The 17,335-nt window shown below is 44.5% G+C and overlaps 1 protein-coding gene across 1 annotated transcript in view; it reads left to right on the top strand.

The window, feature by feature from the left end:
• LOXHD1 (lipoxygenase homology domains 1) overlaps positions 1-16,652 on the top strand; it is a 125,565-nt gene extending 108,913 nt beyond the window's left edge. The window contains exons 37-40 of the mRNA XM_010582978.1: positions 10,596-10,766; positions 11,903-12,041; positions 13,477-13,638; positions 16,172-16,652. Coding sequence (XP_010581280.1) covers positions 10,596-10,766; positions 11,903-12,041; positions 13,477-13,638; positions 16,172-16,652 — 953 coding nt within the window. The remainder of the gene's footprint in view (positions 1-10,595; positions 10,767-11,902; positions 12,042-13,476; positions 13,639-16,171) is intronic.
• The last annotated feature ends 683 nt before the right edge of the window (positions 16,653-17,335 follow it).

The following is a 17,335-nucleotide window of genomic DNA, read 5'->3' as shown; positions in this document are numbered from 1 at the left end:
TCCCGTCTTCATCTAAAAGAGATGATCTCGCATTATTAATGACTGGCTCGCTAATGGCAGGCCCTTGCTGCAGCCCAAAGATGAAGCTTGATGGCTCCCATAGACCCACCTGGGTCAGTATTAACAAGGCAGTTTGGACAGTAGTATTTATCAAAGTCCTGGAAGGAATGGCAGCAGGAGTACCCAGTCATTACCTGGTTGTACTGGGGCAGCTGGTTGATGGTTGGGCTGGGGTTATATGTCAGTATGGACATGTCCTGGCCATCATCTTCGTGACATCTCCAAGTTGTGGCAGATGGAGAAGGCTGCAACGCATGTGATATTAATAAAAGATGCTACCTCTGCATCAGACTCTCCTACTGGAAGTTTACCTCCTCATTTTTATTAAAAAAAAGAAGAAAGAAAAGAAAAGAAATCTTATTACAGCCTCTGTGTGTTGTGAAATATGGGAAATACAACCATCCACCTAACATGATCATTTATTCCCAGCCACTGCAAGCTTTGGGCTTGTATTTATCACTCCAACAGAGGACAATTTAGTTGATTAACCTCTGTAATATCATGTTATATATCTAGCGCTGAATGCAGTAAGGGAGCTGCTTTTACCTGATTTGAGTTACCAAACCAGTTATTCTTTGAATCTGCAGCTTAGATGCAGAAATGGAAAGTGCTATCAAAATACCCACTAGAGTTTCAGCTCAGCCCACAGGCATCTCTGCAGTTGCAAGAGTGGTTCGGATGTCTTTCCAAGAGCAGCAAGAAGTCAACATGGACTTGCAGATTCATTTTCAAATATATTACCAGCTAAAATGTCTACAAAAAGAACATTTTCCTCAAAAGACATTGTGGCTCCCCAGTGCTTGGTCGTGCTAACAGAATGAAATACGCCCACCAGATCAGCGCTGATCCTTCGGGCTCCGGCACACGAACAGGCTGGCATGTAGGAAGATGAGAACTGGGTCAGACCGAGGGTCTGCCGAGCCCAGCAGCTCTTTCCAACAGAAGCATCACTGGTTGTCTGAGGAAGAGGATGAACTGAGCGAGCACGTGTAATCCTTCTCTAGTTCTCTACATTTTACTATACATAGCTCAGGGCATCTCCTGAACTGGATATCATTTTTGTCCATTAAGTAACTTTCAGTGAATTTTCTCGTCCAGGCTCTCCAGGAGATATTTAGCGCCTACAGCATCCCATGGAAATGAGTCCCATGGGTCTGCTCTGCTGCGTGACAAGCAAATCCTGTTAATCTAGGTGGTTTTGCTGCCTTTTCCTTCCTCCGCGGGTGATCACGGTTCACCTTCTCCGTGTCACTGATGATGTTGATGGTAGAGGTTGGGGAGTTACCACATTGCAGCTGAGCTATGGTAATTGCTACCTGGATGCTCTCGGTTACTGGCAGAGGGAAGTAAAGAGTTTAGCTTTAGGCTAAGCAGTCAATAGGCTCAATTAGTTTAAATTTGCTGTGGGCTAAGAGCACATACCCAGATAGCCACCACGAGTCAGCTAAAATAGTAAACCATGTGTCCAGAACCTGAAAAAATACTTCATATTTATGGATATAAATACACACTGCAACCTCATATTCTCTTTCCTTATTTCCCTCATATCACTGGTTTCCATTTATAAAGAATAGTTAATAGGGCTTTTACCAGACCTAGCTGGCTGCAGGGTTAAGCCTTGGACAAACAACATGCTCAGGTTTTGTTCAGCAAAAATGTACTTGTTTTTCTCCCCAGAAAGAAGGACAACTGTAGTTTAAATCATAACATATGTTGTCTTCATTGTTCTTGCATTAGTCATGTGAAAGGCATATCCTATCTAAAACTTCACACAATGCAGCATGACAGTTTGTTGGGTGGGTAGAGTATTTATTACTGCTGGGATCCCAGGCTATAGCTTTCCTTTGCATATATGCCTGCTCTCTCTCTATAATTTATATAAATTGGCTATGCCACTAGTTAGAAATTCCTGGCTCTATTTTTTGGAAAGGAGTAGTGGGGTCAGGGATTGAGGATTGTGTATGGTTTTTGTCAGATGCTTAGGGGACTTTGGGTATTAAAGAAAAATGTGCTTGTATTTACCATTACTTTGAGGCATCAGATGTTGATCATTCTTTCCTTAGTTTTTTACTTTTTTGGACTAAACGGTTCTCTGCCAATGGTCTGTGGAGGACTCAGCCTCACACTGACCTCCCCCATTGCTCCTCACATGCTGAATACTTGGAACACAGTCGATGTTCTTTTCCTGATTTTCTTAATAATCAGCCTCAATGACAACATCAGCCTGTTTTGACTCACATTAGGTGCCTTTAGCACCTATGGGCTAGTTAAGGGAACCATCACAAGGCTTCTTTTTCATTCAGACATCACCTGGTCCCAGCAAGAAGTCAACAAATCTGCCCCCATTTCAGGATAAAATACATTTAAATGGCTTGCCCAAGGTGGCTCTTTTGCCATGAAGTCCAGCTCAGCATCCGTCCCCATCAGCGAAGTTTTGCTGCAGTGGCTTTGTTCCCAGTTCACACCCCACTTTTGTTTATCTTTTTACTGAAATTTGACTGCAGTGGGGGGGGTTCAGAGTTGAAAACTCTGTAATTGCAATGGCAAAGACTGTCAGAATGTCTTTAAATTGCAAACACTGTGTTTGCCTCCTCTGGAAAAGCATGTCAGTTTTATGGTCCCACTTTGATGCTTTTAAATGCCATTTTCTCCACAAAAACTGCTGAGTGGCATCTCTGTATGAGACATAAAGGAGGAATGAAGCCCCCATCCAATTCCTCTGACTTCAGCAAAATTGATTAGGGAGGAAGTCGGCGCTCATTTGAAAACAGGCAGTTTAGAGACTTCACAACTGCAATTTCAAGGAACTTGTTCCTGATTTTTTTAGATGTTTCGAGCTCACCAGCAAGAGTTTGGTAACAATGAATTGCTGTGAATGAAATTTAGTTCTAAGTTTTGCTCCATGTCTTTTTATCTTGCCCCTGTTTACTTTGAGATACCGATGTTCTACCTAATATATTTAGACTCCCTGAGCAAATTTAATCGTTTCCAGACTCCCCATCTCCTGATCTCAGATAGGCACTATGTATTTTCTCATATCTCAGTTCATTTACTTCTGCATTTATGCAAGATGAGTATCTGTAGGTCTGTAGAAATGCTGGCTTTCTAAATATAGGCCTCATTTTTTTCTCTGGTTTAAGGACTAAATCACCATTCTGGAAGAATGGCTTAAAGTTTCTCAGTATCTCAGTAATGGAATTATTTACCTAGAAAAAGCTTTTTTCCCCCCTTTTTTATTGCCTTTTTCTCCTTGCAACAAGGAGATATGGGAAATCTAGATTTAGCTCCCTCATCTGCCTGAGTAGATTTGAACCCAGATGATAAACAGTCTTTCTACAGTCATTAATTTCAGATTCTTGATTATCTCAGTTGCCATCAGCCAAGGGGAGCCAGGAAGAGTCTAATTATGGATAAACCAGACTTCTCTGTGTTATTATAGGAGCAAAGACGGAAGTAAATAACAAGGTTATGCAGCCCAACTTCTTCTTTGCCTCAACAGGGCCCTTCTCTCAATTGCACCAACTGCTATGACATTGTCTAATTGAGTTTTAAATAGTCTAACTGCCCCAGTGACTCCTTTTGGGCGGCTCTTCCAATGGAGAAGTACCTTATTCCCCTTTCTTGACCTGGACCCAACTCAAAACCATTAGCATCCCCTTGTTTTTCCTTTTCTTTCTCTGAAGGAACTACCTTTTTAAGGAGTAGTATCTTGAATCAGATCTTAAATTGCCCCAGCCTTGAACTCACGGGACACAGCTTTTCCAGAGATATGTTTCTGCAATATACGGACAGGATTCTGGGCACTTGTAGGCCATAAATTATTAAAAGAAACCTGAAGATCTGCCTTTTTAGCCTTTTTTAAGGATTTGCTCAGCTATCACACTTAAGAAGGGCTTTTTTAAGCCCTCTTCTCAGCGTTTGACTGTTGCCTCATAAACTCCATTGATCCATGGGGCAGAGCTGTTGAATAGTTCCTGCTTTAAATAAAAAGTGAGCAGAAGAGAAACAGATGTGTAAAACTGTCCAAGGAGAGGAGGGTCCCTCATCCCCCCTCTTTTGCTGATGGCTCAGTACAGAGGGAGACAACGTCAACTCCTGCATCTTTCTGGATGGATTGAAGTCAACACCTTAGACAAGGCACAAACGGCAAGTAGCAGACCAGTAACCGTGCCGTGGCTGCTCAGCCCTTCAGATTGCCCAAATCTGTCTTCAGCCCCTCAGGAGACCCCAGCACCGACCCGCAGAGCCCTTCTCACATGCCATACACCTTCCTCTCTTTTCAATGGTCGTTTTTTTTCCCTTACGCTCAACAGTCCTATCACAAAGATGTGCTACAGGCATTACAGCGCAAGCAGAAGACAACGCAAAGATCTCGCAGTCCAGAGTTGACATAAAATAGAAGAAAAAAAAAGATGTAAGCAAACAAAACAGCAGCCTTGGAGAGAAGGTGAAGACTTCAGTGTTGACCTTGCACAGACATTCATTTCTTCCCAATCTGCTGTAACTGTGCAACCCTTCACTACGGAGTGGAAAGAACCCAAAAGGCCAGATATAGCTGTAGGATTATAAATTCTGTAAAAGCTTCTCTTTATACAAGCCTCCTTTGCTCCTCTTGGGGACAAATTATCCTGCATCCTTGTTAAATGCTTTTGCATCAAGTATGCCTCAATAAAACACAAAATACACTTCAATCGCAAGAATATCATCTGAGAAACTGTTATATCTTCACTCTGAGCTGTTAAGTGTTTTTGCACAGGAGTAGTTTATCTGTAAGATGAGGAGGGTTTTTTGCCTGAGAGTAATTTATGGGTTGTTTTGACCTGAGTCAAATCCTGGACTGAACAAGTTGAACAGAGAGGAGGAGGGGCAGGGGACCTGTTTTCTAAAACTGTCCCAAGTGTTAAGCTTTTGCTTTGTCAAAGGTTGTGAGAGGTTTTGCATTGCCTGTCTGCTCTGATGAGAAATATTGTGGTGTGAACTAACATGATCCTAAAGGAGAGATATACAAAATGGATCTATTTTTATTCTGCCACTGGCTTGCCGAATGACCTTGCGTAAATCACATCCCTGTACCTCATTTTCAATTATGTAAATTGGGGATAAAAATTATTCACCTTCTTAAAGTGTTTTGAGATGTATTGATGCAAAGCTAGATGCTATGATTTTAACACCTCACAATTAACGCTCCATTTCCAGCAATCTGACGCCGCTATCAAAACTCCCACCACTTTCTGGGTGATGTCTCATGTGGTGGTGTTTAGGGATGGATGGTCATCTAACCAGGCAGAGGATAAATAATATCAGAGGACACAAGGCTGATGAACTGTCTTTGTAATGGTCATTACTTTATGTTTCAGAAAATGTGAAAAGTAAAAAAAAATAAATGCAGTTAGGGAGCTGAGCAGCACTGGCTGATGGTTGTGAATGGCTGGGCAGCAGTAATTCTTCACTGGGCCCTGAGCAGTCAATGTCCCAAGCAGGATTTTTCTTTTACTCCTCTGGGAACATAAGCACCAGTAATGACTTGATTGGGCATCAACTGCTTTCAAAACCAAACCAAAGAAAATCTGCTACAGACAGACAAGGGATAGAGAGGAAGGTCGATGAACGTGGCTGCAAACAGTGGAGACAGTTTAACTTCCATGGACATGTGTGTATCCAAGCCTGGATGTGGTTCTGCCAGCGCAGATTTGATCCCACCAGCTCTCGCTTTGCAAGGAACAGTTAATATTCACTTAAGCAAGGTCAGGGACCAGGTGCCTAGTGAGCAGTGAACCCACCAGACTCGGTTCATTCTCACTCTTTTTCTCCCATCCTCCCATGTGTCTGCATGTGTCAGAACAGCTTAATATTTTAGGGGTGAATATAGGCTGGGGCAAGCGGTGGCTGTTCCCAAGAGAGGCAAAGGAAACTTCTGGTGCTACAAGCTGGGGTTTTAGTTAAATGAAGCAGTAATGTCATTATCTGTGTTACATCTATTACTTCTAAAGTCAGACTTGACTGCGCTAATCACTGCAGAAATGCATGACAAGGAGCTTACAATCCAACCTGCGTGTTCAGCGTCAGGAAAGCACAGATTTTAGCATTGCCTGGGAAAAAGGCAGGATGGTCCTGTGAAGACCTTGCAGACATACACAGAGGGTCCTCACCCAGCATCACCCGCTTGTCAGCTTGGGTCCTTTTGAAAAGGACGATAAACGGGACAAATAACTGCTCTTTCGGGTAAGGACACTTGGGGAAGAGAGTACATTTCCCTACATGACACTAAGTTATACAACTGCCAGAGTCAAGCAAGTAAAGTGATTCTGTTTTCCCCAAAGCTCTTCTCCTCCTCTAATTACTTTTGAAATGTTTTGCATGCTATTGAAAATGTCACTTCCAGCTGCGGACCGTTAAGGAGCATACATGGCACAGCCACGGGTTTTATTAGGGCAGGTTTGCTGCTGGGGGTTTCGATGGCAGCGAAACAGGCCTGGAGCAAATTACCTTTTGTTACAAACGTTGAACACTAGTTATGGTGATAGGGGATCTTCCACAAAGGCGCTGCAGTGGCCAAACTATTTTAAAGACTGAGACCTGCATAATCAAGCAGAAACTGCTCAGATATGTGCTATTTCTTCCCTTCTGCCCCAAAGCAGTAATGGAGACAAAAGTAGTGGTCCTGGTTTGTACTGGGGTCACTGCAGAAAAGCCCACGATGGTCTCCAAGGCATTCGTGCAGTTGGTTTGTTCCTGAGCCCTTGTTCTCCTGGTACTGCTGGTTGAAGCGCCAACAGGTTACAAACAGATCTGCTCCGGCTCTTCTGCAAGCACTGAAAGTTGAGCGATGGAGCAACTGTGGTTTTCGCGGCAGATCAGGATCCACCACCCAACAGTATCCAAGGAAAAGGCTGGTGAGCCGTTGCTGCAGAGATTCTGCACTTCTTCACTGATGCCCACTCCATAAACCAGCTTGTGCTGAGGACTTGATGCCTCTGGGGTTACGTCCGTATGGGATGTACTTTCCTTTCCTGTTGTTTTTTTAGGTGCTGTAATGTCTCTGAGCCCATTGCTCAGCAAAAGCCACACAGGAACAGAAGGTGTAAACAGGGTTATAACCTGAAACCAGGATTTCATGACCTGAAAAGTGGTTCTGCAAGAACAGTTTTTTTCTCCTTCCACTGATGTGCTCCCCAGCACACAGAGCCAGCTCAGTGGAGGGAAAGGATCACATTTAGACTTTGTGCATTACTGGACTTTGCATTTTTTTTTCCAGATCAATGCAAGAAGAAGTTAAATATATCTTTTCCCAGCCTGAATCAAGAGGAAAACAGCACCTTGTCTGATAAAGCAGAATAGTTTCTTCAGCCCCAAACCAATCCTTCCATTTCCATATCAGCTTTTAAATGGGGTTTAATGCTGTGGCAGTGAAACCCTTGATGTTTCACCTGGGGTGAATTATTTCTCTTGAGAAGTGAACAGCAATATAGGATGCTTCTACAGCTTCCAGGTCTCCTAATCTAATTTAAGTTGCTAACCATCAGGAAGGAAAACAGGAAAAAGGAAAGACCAGGTCTAGTGAGAAGGAAGATAAGTATTTTTTAGTTTAAAGCAGATGGGAAGGTGCTTTGGGGCAGTAGCACCATTTTTCTAAGAGTGATCAGCCAGCTCCTTGATTTGAGGTACCCTTGTGCTGTAAGGGACAACCTGTTTGTATTTGCTTTTCCGTGTTGATCCCCTGACAGAGCCCGGAGCTTGCTCTTTAAATAGCCCAGAGCCGAGAAACGCATCTTTTGTAGGGAACACCGGGAAAAGCTGCACTTTTTGTGCTTGCTTTGCCCTCAACTCCGACATGTGCTGGAAAGTCAGCTCTGGTCCATCTCTCCCTGTGATAAAAAAGCAGGTTTTTGTTGCAGCTCTGCTGGTGAGCAGCTGCTGGAAGCAGGCTGGAGAAGAGGGAGGAGGGTATGTGCATCTCATTCAGCCGCTTTTCTGACACCGCTGCTTAGCACTGATCCTGTCCCGGTCATGCTGTTCACTGCTGGCAACAAGACTAAGATCACCAATTTATTCTATCCCGGGCTGCAGTCATTGATCTCTCTTGCTGGAGAAGGATGAGATGTTTTCTTTCTTTCATTCTGTACTGTTCTAGCTAAAGTTTTGATGGAAGTGGAGCAGCCTCCTGAATATGCTGCAGAGATGTTCATTGAACTTAAATGGAAATAAGCCTGCCAAAAAGATTAAGGGCCGACGCTGCCAACATGTTTAGAATACATTTCCAAACAGCCCCAAAGAGCAAGTTGCTCCAGTCAGAGTGCAGTGGGAGCCCTGGGGAACTTGATAAGATCTGCTGTTGGAACCTGGAGGAGGTCTTGCACGTTTGGCTGGTGCATCCAACTCCCCTGCCTGGGTGTTGCACCCGTGGTATTTGCACAGGTCTTGTCACTGGCACGTGGCACTGGCCTCCCAGTTCAAGAGAGACAGGAACATACTGGAGAGAGTCCAGTGAAGGGCCACAACGATGATTAAGGAATTGGAGCGTCTGTTGTATGAGAAGAGGCTGAGAGAGCTGGGACTGTTCAACTTGGAGAAGACAAGGCGCAGGGGGATTTTATTGATGTGTACAAGTGTCTGATGGGGGGAGTAAAGAAGATGGAGCCAGACTCTTCTCACCAGTGCCCGGTGACAGGGCAAGAGGCAATGGGCACAAAGTGAAATACAGGAAATTCCATTTAAAAATAAGAAAAAAAGCTTTTTTCTCTGCATGGGTAATCAAACACTGGCACAGGTTGCCCAGAGAAGTTGTGGAGTCTCTATCCTTGCAGACATTCAAAACCTGACCTGACACAGCCCTGAGCAACCTGTTTTAGCTAAGCTTGCTCTAACCAGGGTGTTGGACTAGTTGTTCTCCAGCGGTTCCTTCCAGCCACAATGATTTTGCAGTTCTGTGCCCCCAAAATTTAAGGGGCAAGTGGTATCTTTGGTGTTTTTGTGCTTTGTAGCGGGCAGTTTCCTAGCTTGAAGAAGGCTCAGGAGGCCAAAGTACCAAAAAGGAATGACTGTGAGGTTGGTAGAGAACTGCCAACACGTGGTGCGGAGGGATCGCAGTCCACAGGACCAGGGTGACTTGTTGACATAACTCAAAAAGGTGCCATCATTTTCTTTTCAGGGCTAAAGAAGGTTAATATTTGCAAACTAAGGAAGTAGGCACATGGCAGTGAGTTCTTGGAAGAGCAAGAGTTGTTTAATGTCTCTGGGATGTAAATAATAAGTCAGCAGAGATCTCTTATCATGAACATAACCTTTCTTTGTCTGACTAATAACAGGACTTGTAAGTAGAACTGTCAGAACCTCCTGTCCCCCCAAGCTCAACAAGGGCTGCTTCTGTTTCAACAAAGAAATCAGGAAACTGTTCCCAAATGCCCTTTTCTTCATTTTCAAGTTGCTTTTCCACTGAAAAGAGAAAAAAAAAAGGAAGTAGAAAACTAAAAGGGAGCTATGACTCCTCAGAAGGCCCTAAGGCAAAAGTTAGGTGATTTGGTGGTCCCTGCTAGAGCATCCATCACTTTAGTCTGTCCTGTGTTCATGTCCAGTCCCAGCATTAGTGAATTCACCCCGGTTGCTTGACAAAGTCAGGATAGCATGGGTAATTTCCTTGCATGGGCTAGCTGGCAGGGTCAAAGCAGCAAGCTGTAATTTCTGACCTTCTGACCTTCAAATCCAAGTATGAAGGGTTTGGGGGGGATACAGGCCATAGAGAAAGACACTAAACCCTACAGCTTGTGGCCAGCTAGCACTCCCAGAACGTGAAGGGACCACCGCAAGCCATGCACACGCTGCTATGTCTTTTTTAATAGCTACAGACGTGTGGTGGAGGAGTGGGGGTTAGGTGGTACGTGAACTCATGTCTTTCTTTTGGCTTTAAGGTTTCATGTTTCCCTTAAAATGGAGGGAAGAATCAGCAGCAGTTTCTGTGACAGAAGCTGCTCCGTTAACTTTTGCCCCTAAACCCTCTGATTTCCAGGAGATTTCGTGCTTCTGGCTCTGGCAAACAGAGCCCTGATTTCTCTGGGGCTTTGTAAGGGTTTGTTGTCCCTAAGCCACAGCAGTGCTTCTTCCTGGGATGGTTCCTGGGTTCGTATGTTGACAGGAGGCACACCAGCCCCATCTCTCCCATCTCACTGCTGCTGCTACTGGTATTGCAGAAGCCCTGTCTTGTGCAAAGTGCTGGGCAAGGACAAGCGATGGTCTCTTGTCCAAAGAGGTTGAAATCTAGCTTATCCAGGACCATGCTCCAACACCCTTATATCTGGTCAAGAGCCAGCAAATCCCTCAAAAGCATGGCCTGACTCTAGAAGAGGGATCAGATTATGGTCTTGAGCAAGTCAACATTGGTTTTGGTATCAGAACAATGTCGTGTTCACTGGTGACATTATCTGAAGCAAATACAAATAATTTCTAGTACCAGCAGGATGCTACCGAGGAAAGGTGTCTCACCTCCTTACCCAAGCTATGTGAAAATATCCAAAACTTTTTTTATTTTGTTGTTTTACTAGGAATCGCACCAGGTTGGCACTTGGAATATATTGACGTGAAGGACGCCGCCATGGACAAGACATTTCGCTTCCAGTGTGATCGCTGGCTGGCTAAAGGTGAAGACGATGGGCAGCTCATAAGGGAACTGGCTTGTGCCAATAATGACATCCTGGAACTGAAGGAACGGACCTGTAAGTTTAGAATTGACTTGTGGCATTTGCTGAGGGACCTCAGAGGCCATGTGGTCCTAACCGTATCTCCTGCAAGCTGCTCCACTAAGCGTCCCCATGCAATAGGTGTTTGTATTTGCAGGCTTTAAGGGTTGGATTATTTAAGGCACTCTTTGGTTCAAAAGTGCAATGGTGTGATAAGAAAGAAACAACTCAGGATTTACGAGGAAGAAAAAGATCTCATTCTGAGTTGAAACCTAAGAGGAGCCCATCTGCAATGGTTCAATCCAGCCATAAGGACACATGGTTAGTAAGCCATAAGGACACATGGTTATGGTCTCATTAGAAATAATGGGCTTGAGTCTTTGAGGTGGAAAATCAGTTCAATCCTTAAAGCTTTGTGAGTAACATTGTTCCAGCTTCCTCCTTAACATGTTCTGGGCTACTAGCTCAAGTGTCCCAGCTGAACATGATGGCTGAGCTTAACACCCCATAGCCCTGGGTCAGCTCTGGGCAATTCCACTGAGTCCAAGGTAATTAGACTGGTGTCTAATGTGGTGAGCTAGTGAAAGAGTGAGTTATTTAACTGCACTGATGATATGCAAAGTGCGTCTCAAGAACTCCTGCACCACAGTGCTCTTTAGGAGAGTCCTGGAGAGTCAATAATCACATTACTTCAGTGTGATTTCACTCTGCCCCTGCAAAAATTCAGTCTTGTGATTGCCATTTTGGGTACTTACATGCCACCACAGCATCCGAGCACATTCTGTTGGGTGTGTGGATATCTTCACTGTCCCTGTTAGGAACGGTAGCACAAAAACTGTAGGATTTGGGCTGTGTTAAAAAAAGAGTATTTAGCACAGCAGGGAGCTGGACATAACTTGTTCAAGAGCAGCTCCATCTACTCTTGCTAGCTGATTGAGCAGTACTCATATTTTTCATGTACTCTATCCCTGCATGAAATCCAAAGCACGTAGAAGTCAAAAGTCCCACATATTTCAGCGTGGTTCCATCCTTATTTTGCAAATGCTTTCTTGTGTGCTGTGACAAATATTAGGAAGAGAGATTTTAAGCAAAGTGACAGCCCAATGAAGAGATCTTTCTGGCCATCTGCTCTTCCTTTTCTGTTTAACGTGTGTGTTAATTATGCTTTAAAGCCTATGAGATTGTCACAGTAACAAGCGACAGAGAAGATGCAGAAACAAAGGAAAACATCTGGATCATCTTAGAAGGAAAGCTGGGCCGCTCGAAAGAATTTCTTATGGAAAACTCTTCCAAGAAAAGGAGATTTGAAAGGTAGTGGGACAGGATGGTGGGCTAGAGAAACTCCCCACCAGCTGTGTGTCTTCCACAAATGCCACCTCTTCTCCAGGGTGGTTTACAGAGTTGTGTTTGTGTCATGCTCTTCCTCATCGCCCTTCCAAAAAGCCTAATGGCTTCTCACCTGGAGTAAAAGGAAGATGTAAAATTAGGTTTCGATGGGCAGACACAGAGCAGGTTTCAAAATGACAAGAAAAAGGCATTTGGTAAAAGGAAATGTAGATGATGCATGTGTGTGTCCTTTGGTATTAGTACATACAAACGGGCTTCTGGCGAGCCCCCAGGGAGGCTGTGTATTTTTGAGCTGGGAGGAGCAGAAGGAAGCTGGAGGTGGTTTTAGTTCCTTTTACAGCATCTCACTGGCAGTGGGAATCAGAGAGAAAGTAAAAATAGTTAGAGGCTAAATGTTGTCAGAGCTGCTCAGATTTGACTTTCCAGACGAATCTGGGGAGTAAGGCTGAAAGATCACTGTCGCGTGAGGAAAGCAGAATATCAGTCTCATGTGCAGATGAGCTGGAGGCACATCTATGTAACGTGGGGCAGATTCCTTCTCCCATGTGGGACCAACGTGCTCCAGATGTGAGATGGGTTTTCTATTTTATTTAAGGACACAGCATGCCCTTAGGAGACGGGAACCTCTTCAAAGTCATGGACACTGCTGATGTTCTGTTGCTTTGCAGGGAGGAAAGGTTTTTCTGGAGGGTCTGTAAAGGAAGGTGAAATTACAGCTGATGTGGAGTCTAGTGTGAATGGCTGAGATTTCATGTGAAACATGAAAGATGGGGAGGAGCTTCCTCCTGACCTTAAGCTGATGGTGTCTACAGTGGAGTTAAAGACACCAATCTCCAAAGCACTAGTCACAGTCCATCCTTGGAGGCAGGTTAGAATAAGGACCAGTCCAAGGAGATAAACCTAACAGATACGCAGGGGACATGACAGGGAGCCAGCCAAGGGTTTGACAGAGACCTATCTTTTCTCTAAACTGTTTTCAAGCTGAGCTTTGGGAAGGGTGGCTGAACTAGCAGATTTAAAACAGCTATGGTGGGTAGATGTGTAACAGATACAGTATCTGTCAAGGATGAATGAATAAGTGCTGGAGGGGAAATTAGTCATTCTTTAGCTTTATCTATAATAAGGCAAATAATTGATTTTGTATGTGGAACAGCTCAAGTTTATCCTGGAAAGTCCTAGTGGCAACAGTTTAAAGTGTCACCCCTAATCAGAGAAAATACTAAATTTAAATATGGAAATTATACTTTGTGTTGAATGATTGTAGTTAAATCAAATGACTTTAAATGAAAGCTTATCTTCTATCTTCTGTACCCGTGTGCAAATTAACTTAATGTCCATATGAGACAAGTCAGTGCCAGCCTTCAAGATACAAACTGAAACTGCTCCCTGTTTCCTGTAGGGGAGCAACAGACACCTTTCAGTTTTCTTCGAAGAACGTTGGTGAGATTGCAGCCATCTGTGTTGGTCACTGCCCAAAAGATGGGAAGAAGTCATCTGCAAAAGCTGACATCTTCTGGCACGTCCAAGAGATTGTCATAACGGAGATGGAGCTTTGCAACAAGTAAGTGCCTCCTCACCTGAAGGAGCCTCTCCAGGAGGACGTGGGGAAGCTGAGAAGCTCTCCATACGTCTTCCTGAAGCATTTCAGATTTAAGCAATAGCAGAAAGTCTTACCAATCTTCATCCCTTTCTGAAAGCTAAGGACAAGCTGTTTAGTGTGTCGGGTACAGAACATCCCTGCCTGACTTGCCTGTGCAATGTCTGAGTTGTTAGAGAGGGCATTAATATGTGCAGGTAAGTTTATAAATAAGTTGACTTGGGTGAATCTTGCAGCTATGACAAAGTAATGCCTCAGCTTGTGGAAAATACTTTGACTGAAATTTAAGGCGTTTGTAGGATGCTCCGCACAGACTGGCCTTTAGGTAAGTCTTGGAAAAAGAGCTCCTAGAAAAAAGGTGGGAGTAACACAAAACCTGAACCTCCAATTCAGACCAGTTTGGATGAGAGATCCTTCTGGTATGGTCCAAAAGGCCCACTGGAAAGGTTGCAGTCATGCAGCTCAGCTACTCTGATTTGAATATGACTGAAATCTGCCATGGCTGAAAAATGAACATGTCTGAAGAGCCCTGAGCACATCAGATCCAACACGCTTTGGTCTGAGCCCTGTCTTTGGAAGGGCTGACGTTCACGACTCAGGGAGCAGATATCACAGCGATCTTAGAGGAACAGGAGAAGATCATCCATTTGCAGAACAAACTGCTCTTCAGAGAAAATATCCACAATGTTAATTGTGGATTTCTTTTCTTCTCCATGATATTTCCATTGCTGTTAAGGAATTTAACTATAAGGAGTTTGTTCCAGCTGAGACAACTGAGTGTTTAAGAAGAAATCCTTGAAGTGGTTGGTGGTTTTTTTTAGAAGCTAAGAGTCTCTCCTAGCAAATTAATCAGCCAGCAGAAGAGCCACAATAATATTTGCTGAGTGAAAACTCAGTCAATTACATACTAAAACATGTTCTTTTCTCCTGGTGGGGAAAAAACTGGAACTCTTAAAGTACAGCTGTGCAATCAAATCCATGCACTAAACTCACTGGGAGCATGCTGAAACTGCTGAACCAGTGTGTTTTGAAGGGGCCAAAGATCTTCTCATAAAGCCCCGGGTTTTTTTTAAAGTTGTTTTAAAATAAAGAGGGCAGCCAGGAGATACCGGTAAAGCCTGCAGCCTGTCATTGCACTGAAGCAGGGCTCCAGCTCTGCAGACGCAGCACTTCACAGCGGTGTTTGCTCTGCAAAGGAGCAACTGGAGCAGATTGCACTGTGAAAGCAAGCTCTCACTTCAGGTATTCCCGATCTCAAACATCAAAAAACCCCTACCCAGTCAAGCCAAAGACCAAACTAAAAGAGTTATGATACTGCTGCAGCAATAGTTTTGAATTATACGGGGATTTTTGCCTTTTAGTAGTAGATCTTAGTATGTGAAAGGGCTGCATTTAGAAGCTTTTTCTTGCAAATCCCAGGGCTAGAAAGGTCATCTTTTTTCTTCTTGCCCCTCGTGAAGACTGGCATGCTCCATTATAACTCCAGACCATGAGATATTACATAGCCCAAGAAATAAAACTGCAGCATCAGGCAACCCCTCCACTTCACTCTCATGCAGTTTTTCTGTCCTTGAGCCTAAAATTTTGCTCCCACCAGAATTTCTCATTTACAAAGCTTCCTTCGAGAGAAAAGAGTGCTTTACTTTGGCTGCGGAAAATGTCAAAAGTGTTGGAAGTGTTTAAGCAGCACAGTACTGCTGGAATGGCAGTAACCCTTCCTCCAGGTGTTTATTTTACGCGCACGCACTGCAATCCAGCTACGCTCCCTCCAGGAGGACCTGCTGCAGTTTGATGAAGGAGGGGGGGGAGAAACTCATTTGGAAATGATCTGCGTCATTGGAAATGAAATACATCATTAAAAGCAGAGTGCTCCAGCCTCTGGCCGGGTGCCAGGTACGCGGTAATTTATGGATGTGCTCTGTGCTCCCTGCACATCACCAGAGGCAGCACTGCAGAGCCAAGGGTTTTCGGCATCTGGTACCTATCATTTCTGCGCTCGATGTTGGGGTTTTTTTGCCTGCTAAGGATGGGCTGGGTGATCTAGATGAGGAAAGAGGGGGGATTTAAACCTCCTCCTCCTCCCATCTTTCCAATTCCCTTTTTTCTAGTTCTTAGCCCAACCTTAACCATACCATCAGTGAGGATATTTGCTGATCTCCCTGCTCCCAGACCAGTTATACTCAGTGGTGCTGGGCTGCGGGGCTGATTTCTTGTCCTGCCTTGGTGGGTCTGTAACTGGACGTGCCATTGCACGGGCAAAAAGAGGTGACACATACCCCACAGCAACCCTCCCATGTGCAGGGTGTCTGTGGGGATGTTGGGTTTTCCAGTTGCAACGATCAATCACGGCTGTCTTTTTAGAGAGAAACTCTAGTATACGGAAGAGTATTGAAACAGCATTGATATTAGGCAATTTAGTAGCATGCCCAGTCCATACCATTTGCTCAGCAAAGTGGCCATCCGTACCATTAACATGCCGCTAATTTTCCTTCGGCAGATACTTTTTCAGGTGCAATGTGAAAATCCCTCTGCGTTACAAGAGACGGGACTACAAAGTCTTTGAGTGTGCCAAGGTCACCGAGAGCTTCGCCAGCAAAGCCCGGAGCTTGGTGCCAGTCAAATACGAGACCATCGTGGTCACAGGCTTTGAAAAGGGCGCGGGGACCGACGCCAATGTGTTCATCACCATCTTCGGGTTGAACGGGGACTCGGGAAAGCGGGCGCTGAAGCAGAAGTTCAGGAACCTCTTTGAACGAGGCAAAACCAACAGGTTTTACCTGGAAACACTGGACATGGGGGAGCTAAAAAAAGTCCGGATTGAGCACGACAACAGCGGTCTGGCACCGGGCTGGCTGGTGGAGCGGGTAGAGATCACCAACTCGGCGACTGGTGTGACCACCATATTTCCCTGTGGGAAGTGGCTGGATGAAAACCGGGGCGATGGATTAATCTGGAGGGAGCTTTTTCCTAGGTACTGAGGCTGCAGGAGGGGTTTGGTCTCTTCTGCATGCCCGTTTTTCTCAGTATATACTGTTTTATATTGCATTTTACTTTTTAAAATGCTGCCTTTTATACTGAGGGATTTTTAGTAGCAAGATGTGCTTCCTGGCTTAACATTTTGTAAAAGTAACACTGCTTTTTTTAAGATGCGTATAAAATTGTGAATGAAATAAATAAATACATTTCTCACTTATTTATGATTAAAAGCCACAACTAGCAGAGCCATAACCTTTCCTTTAACAGCTCAGATGGCATCTTCTGCTTTCAATGCTTTGCCCTGCCAGGGCTGGGAAAACCTGCTGGCCTCCACTGCTGATGGGCTCCCCTTTTAGATGACTAAAGAGGATTAGAAATATTTAAGAAAATTGAGCTTGGAGATAATAGTTTTTCCCACTTCTGGTAACTGTGAACACTGCATGTCCGTACACACACGCATTGAAAGCAGTTGGCACAGCAGGGCTTTCTGCAGGGAGGTTGGGAAGGACCCGTTATCCACCCAGCCAGGTCTCAAGGGGTGGGATTTGGGTCGTGTTTGCCACCCGTGGGCTTTCCACCCCAAGCCAGACCCAGCTCTCCGGCTGAATTCGTCTGGGTCTGCCCAGAGCTGAGATCTACAGTTAATGGCAGCCGGAGCAAAAGACCTACCAGATAATCAATTCCA

The sequence above is a fragment of the Haliaeetus leucocephalus genome, unplaced genomic scaffold (genome assembly GCF_000737465.1).
Source record: "Haliaeetus leucocephalus isolate CR32 unplaced genomic scaffold, Haliaeetus_leucocephalus-4.0 Scaffold866, whole genome shotgun sequence".
Classification (NCBI taxonomy): domain Eukaryota; kingdom Metazoa; phylum Chordata; class Aves; order Accipitriformes; family Accipitridae; genus Haliaeetus; species Haliaeetus leucocephalus.
Note: the sequence above shows the minus strand (reverse complement) of the source record. Positions and strands in the feature narration are given on the sequence as shown.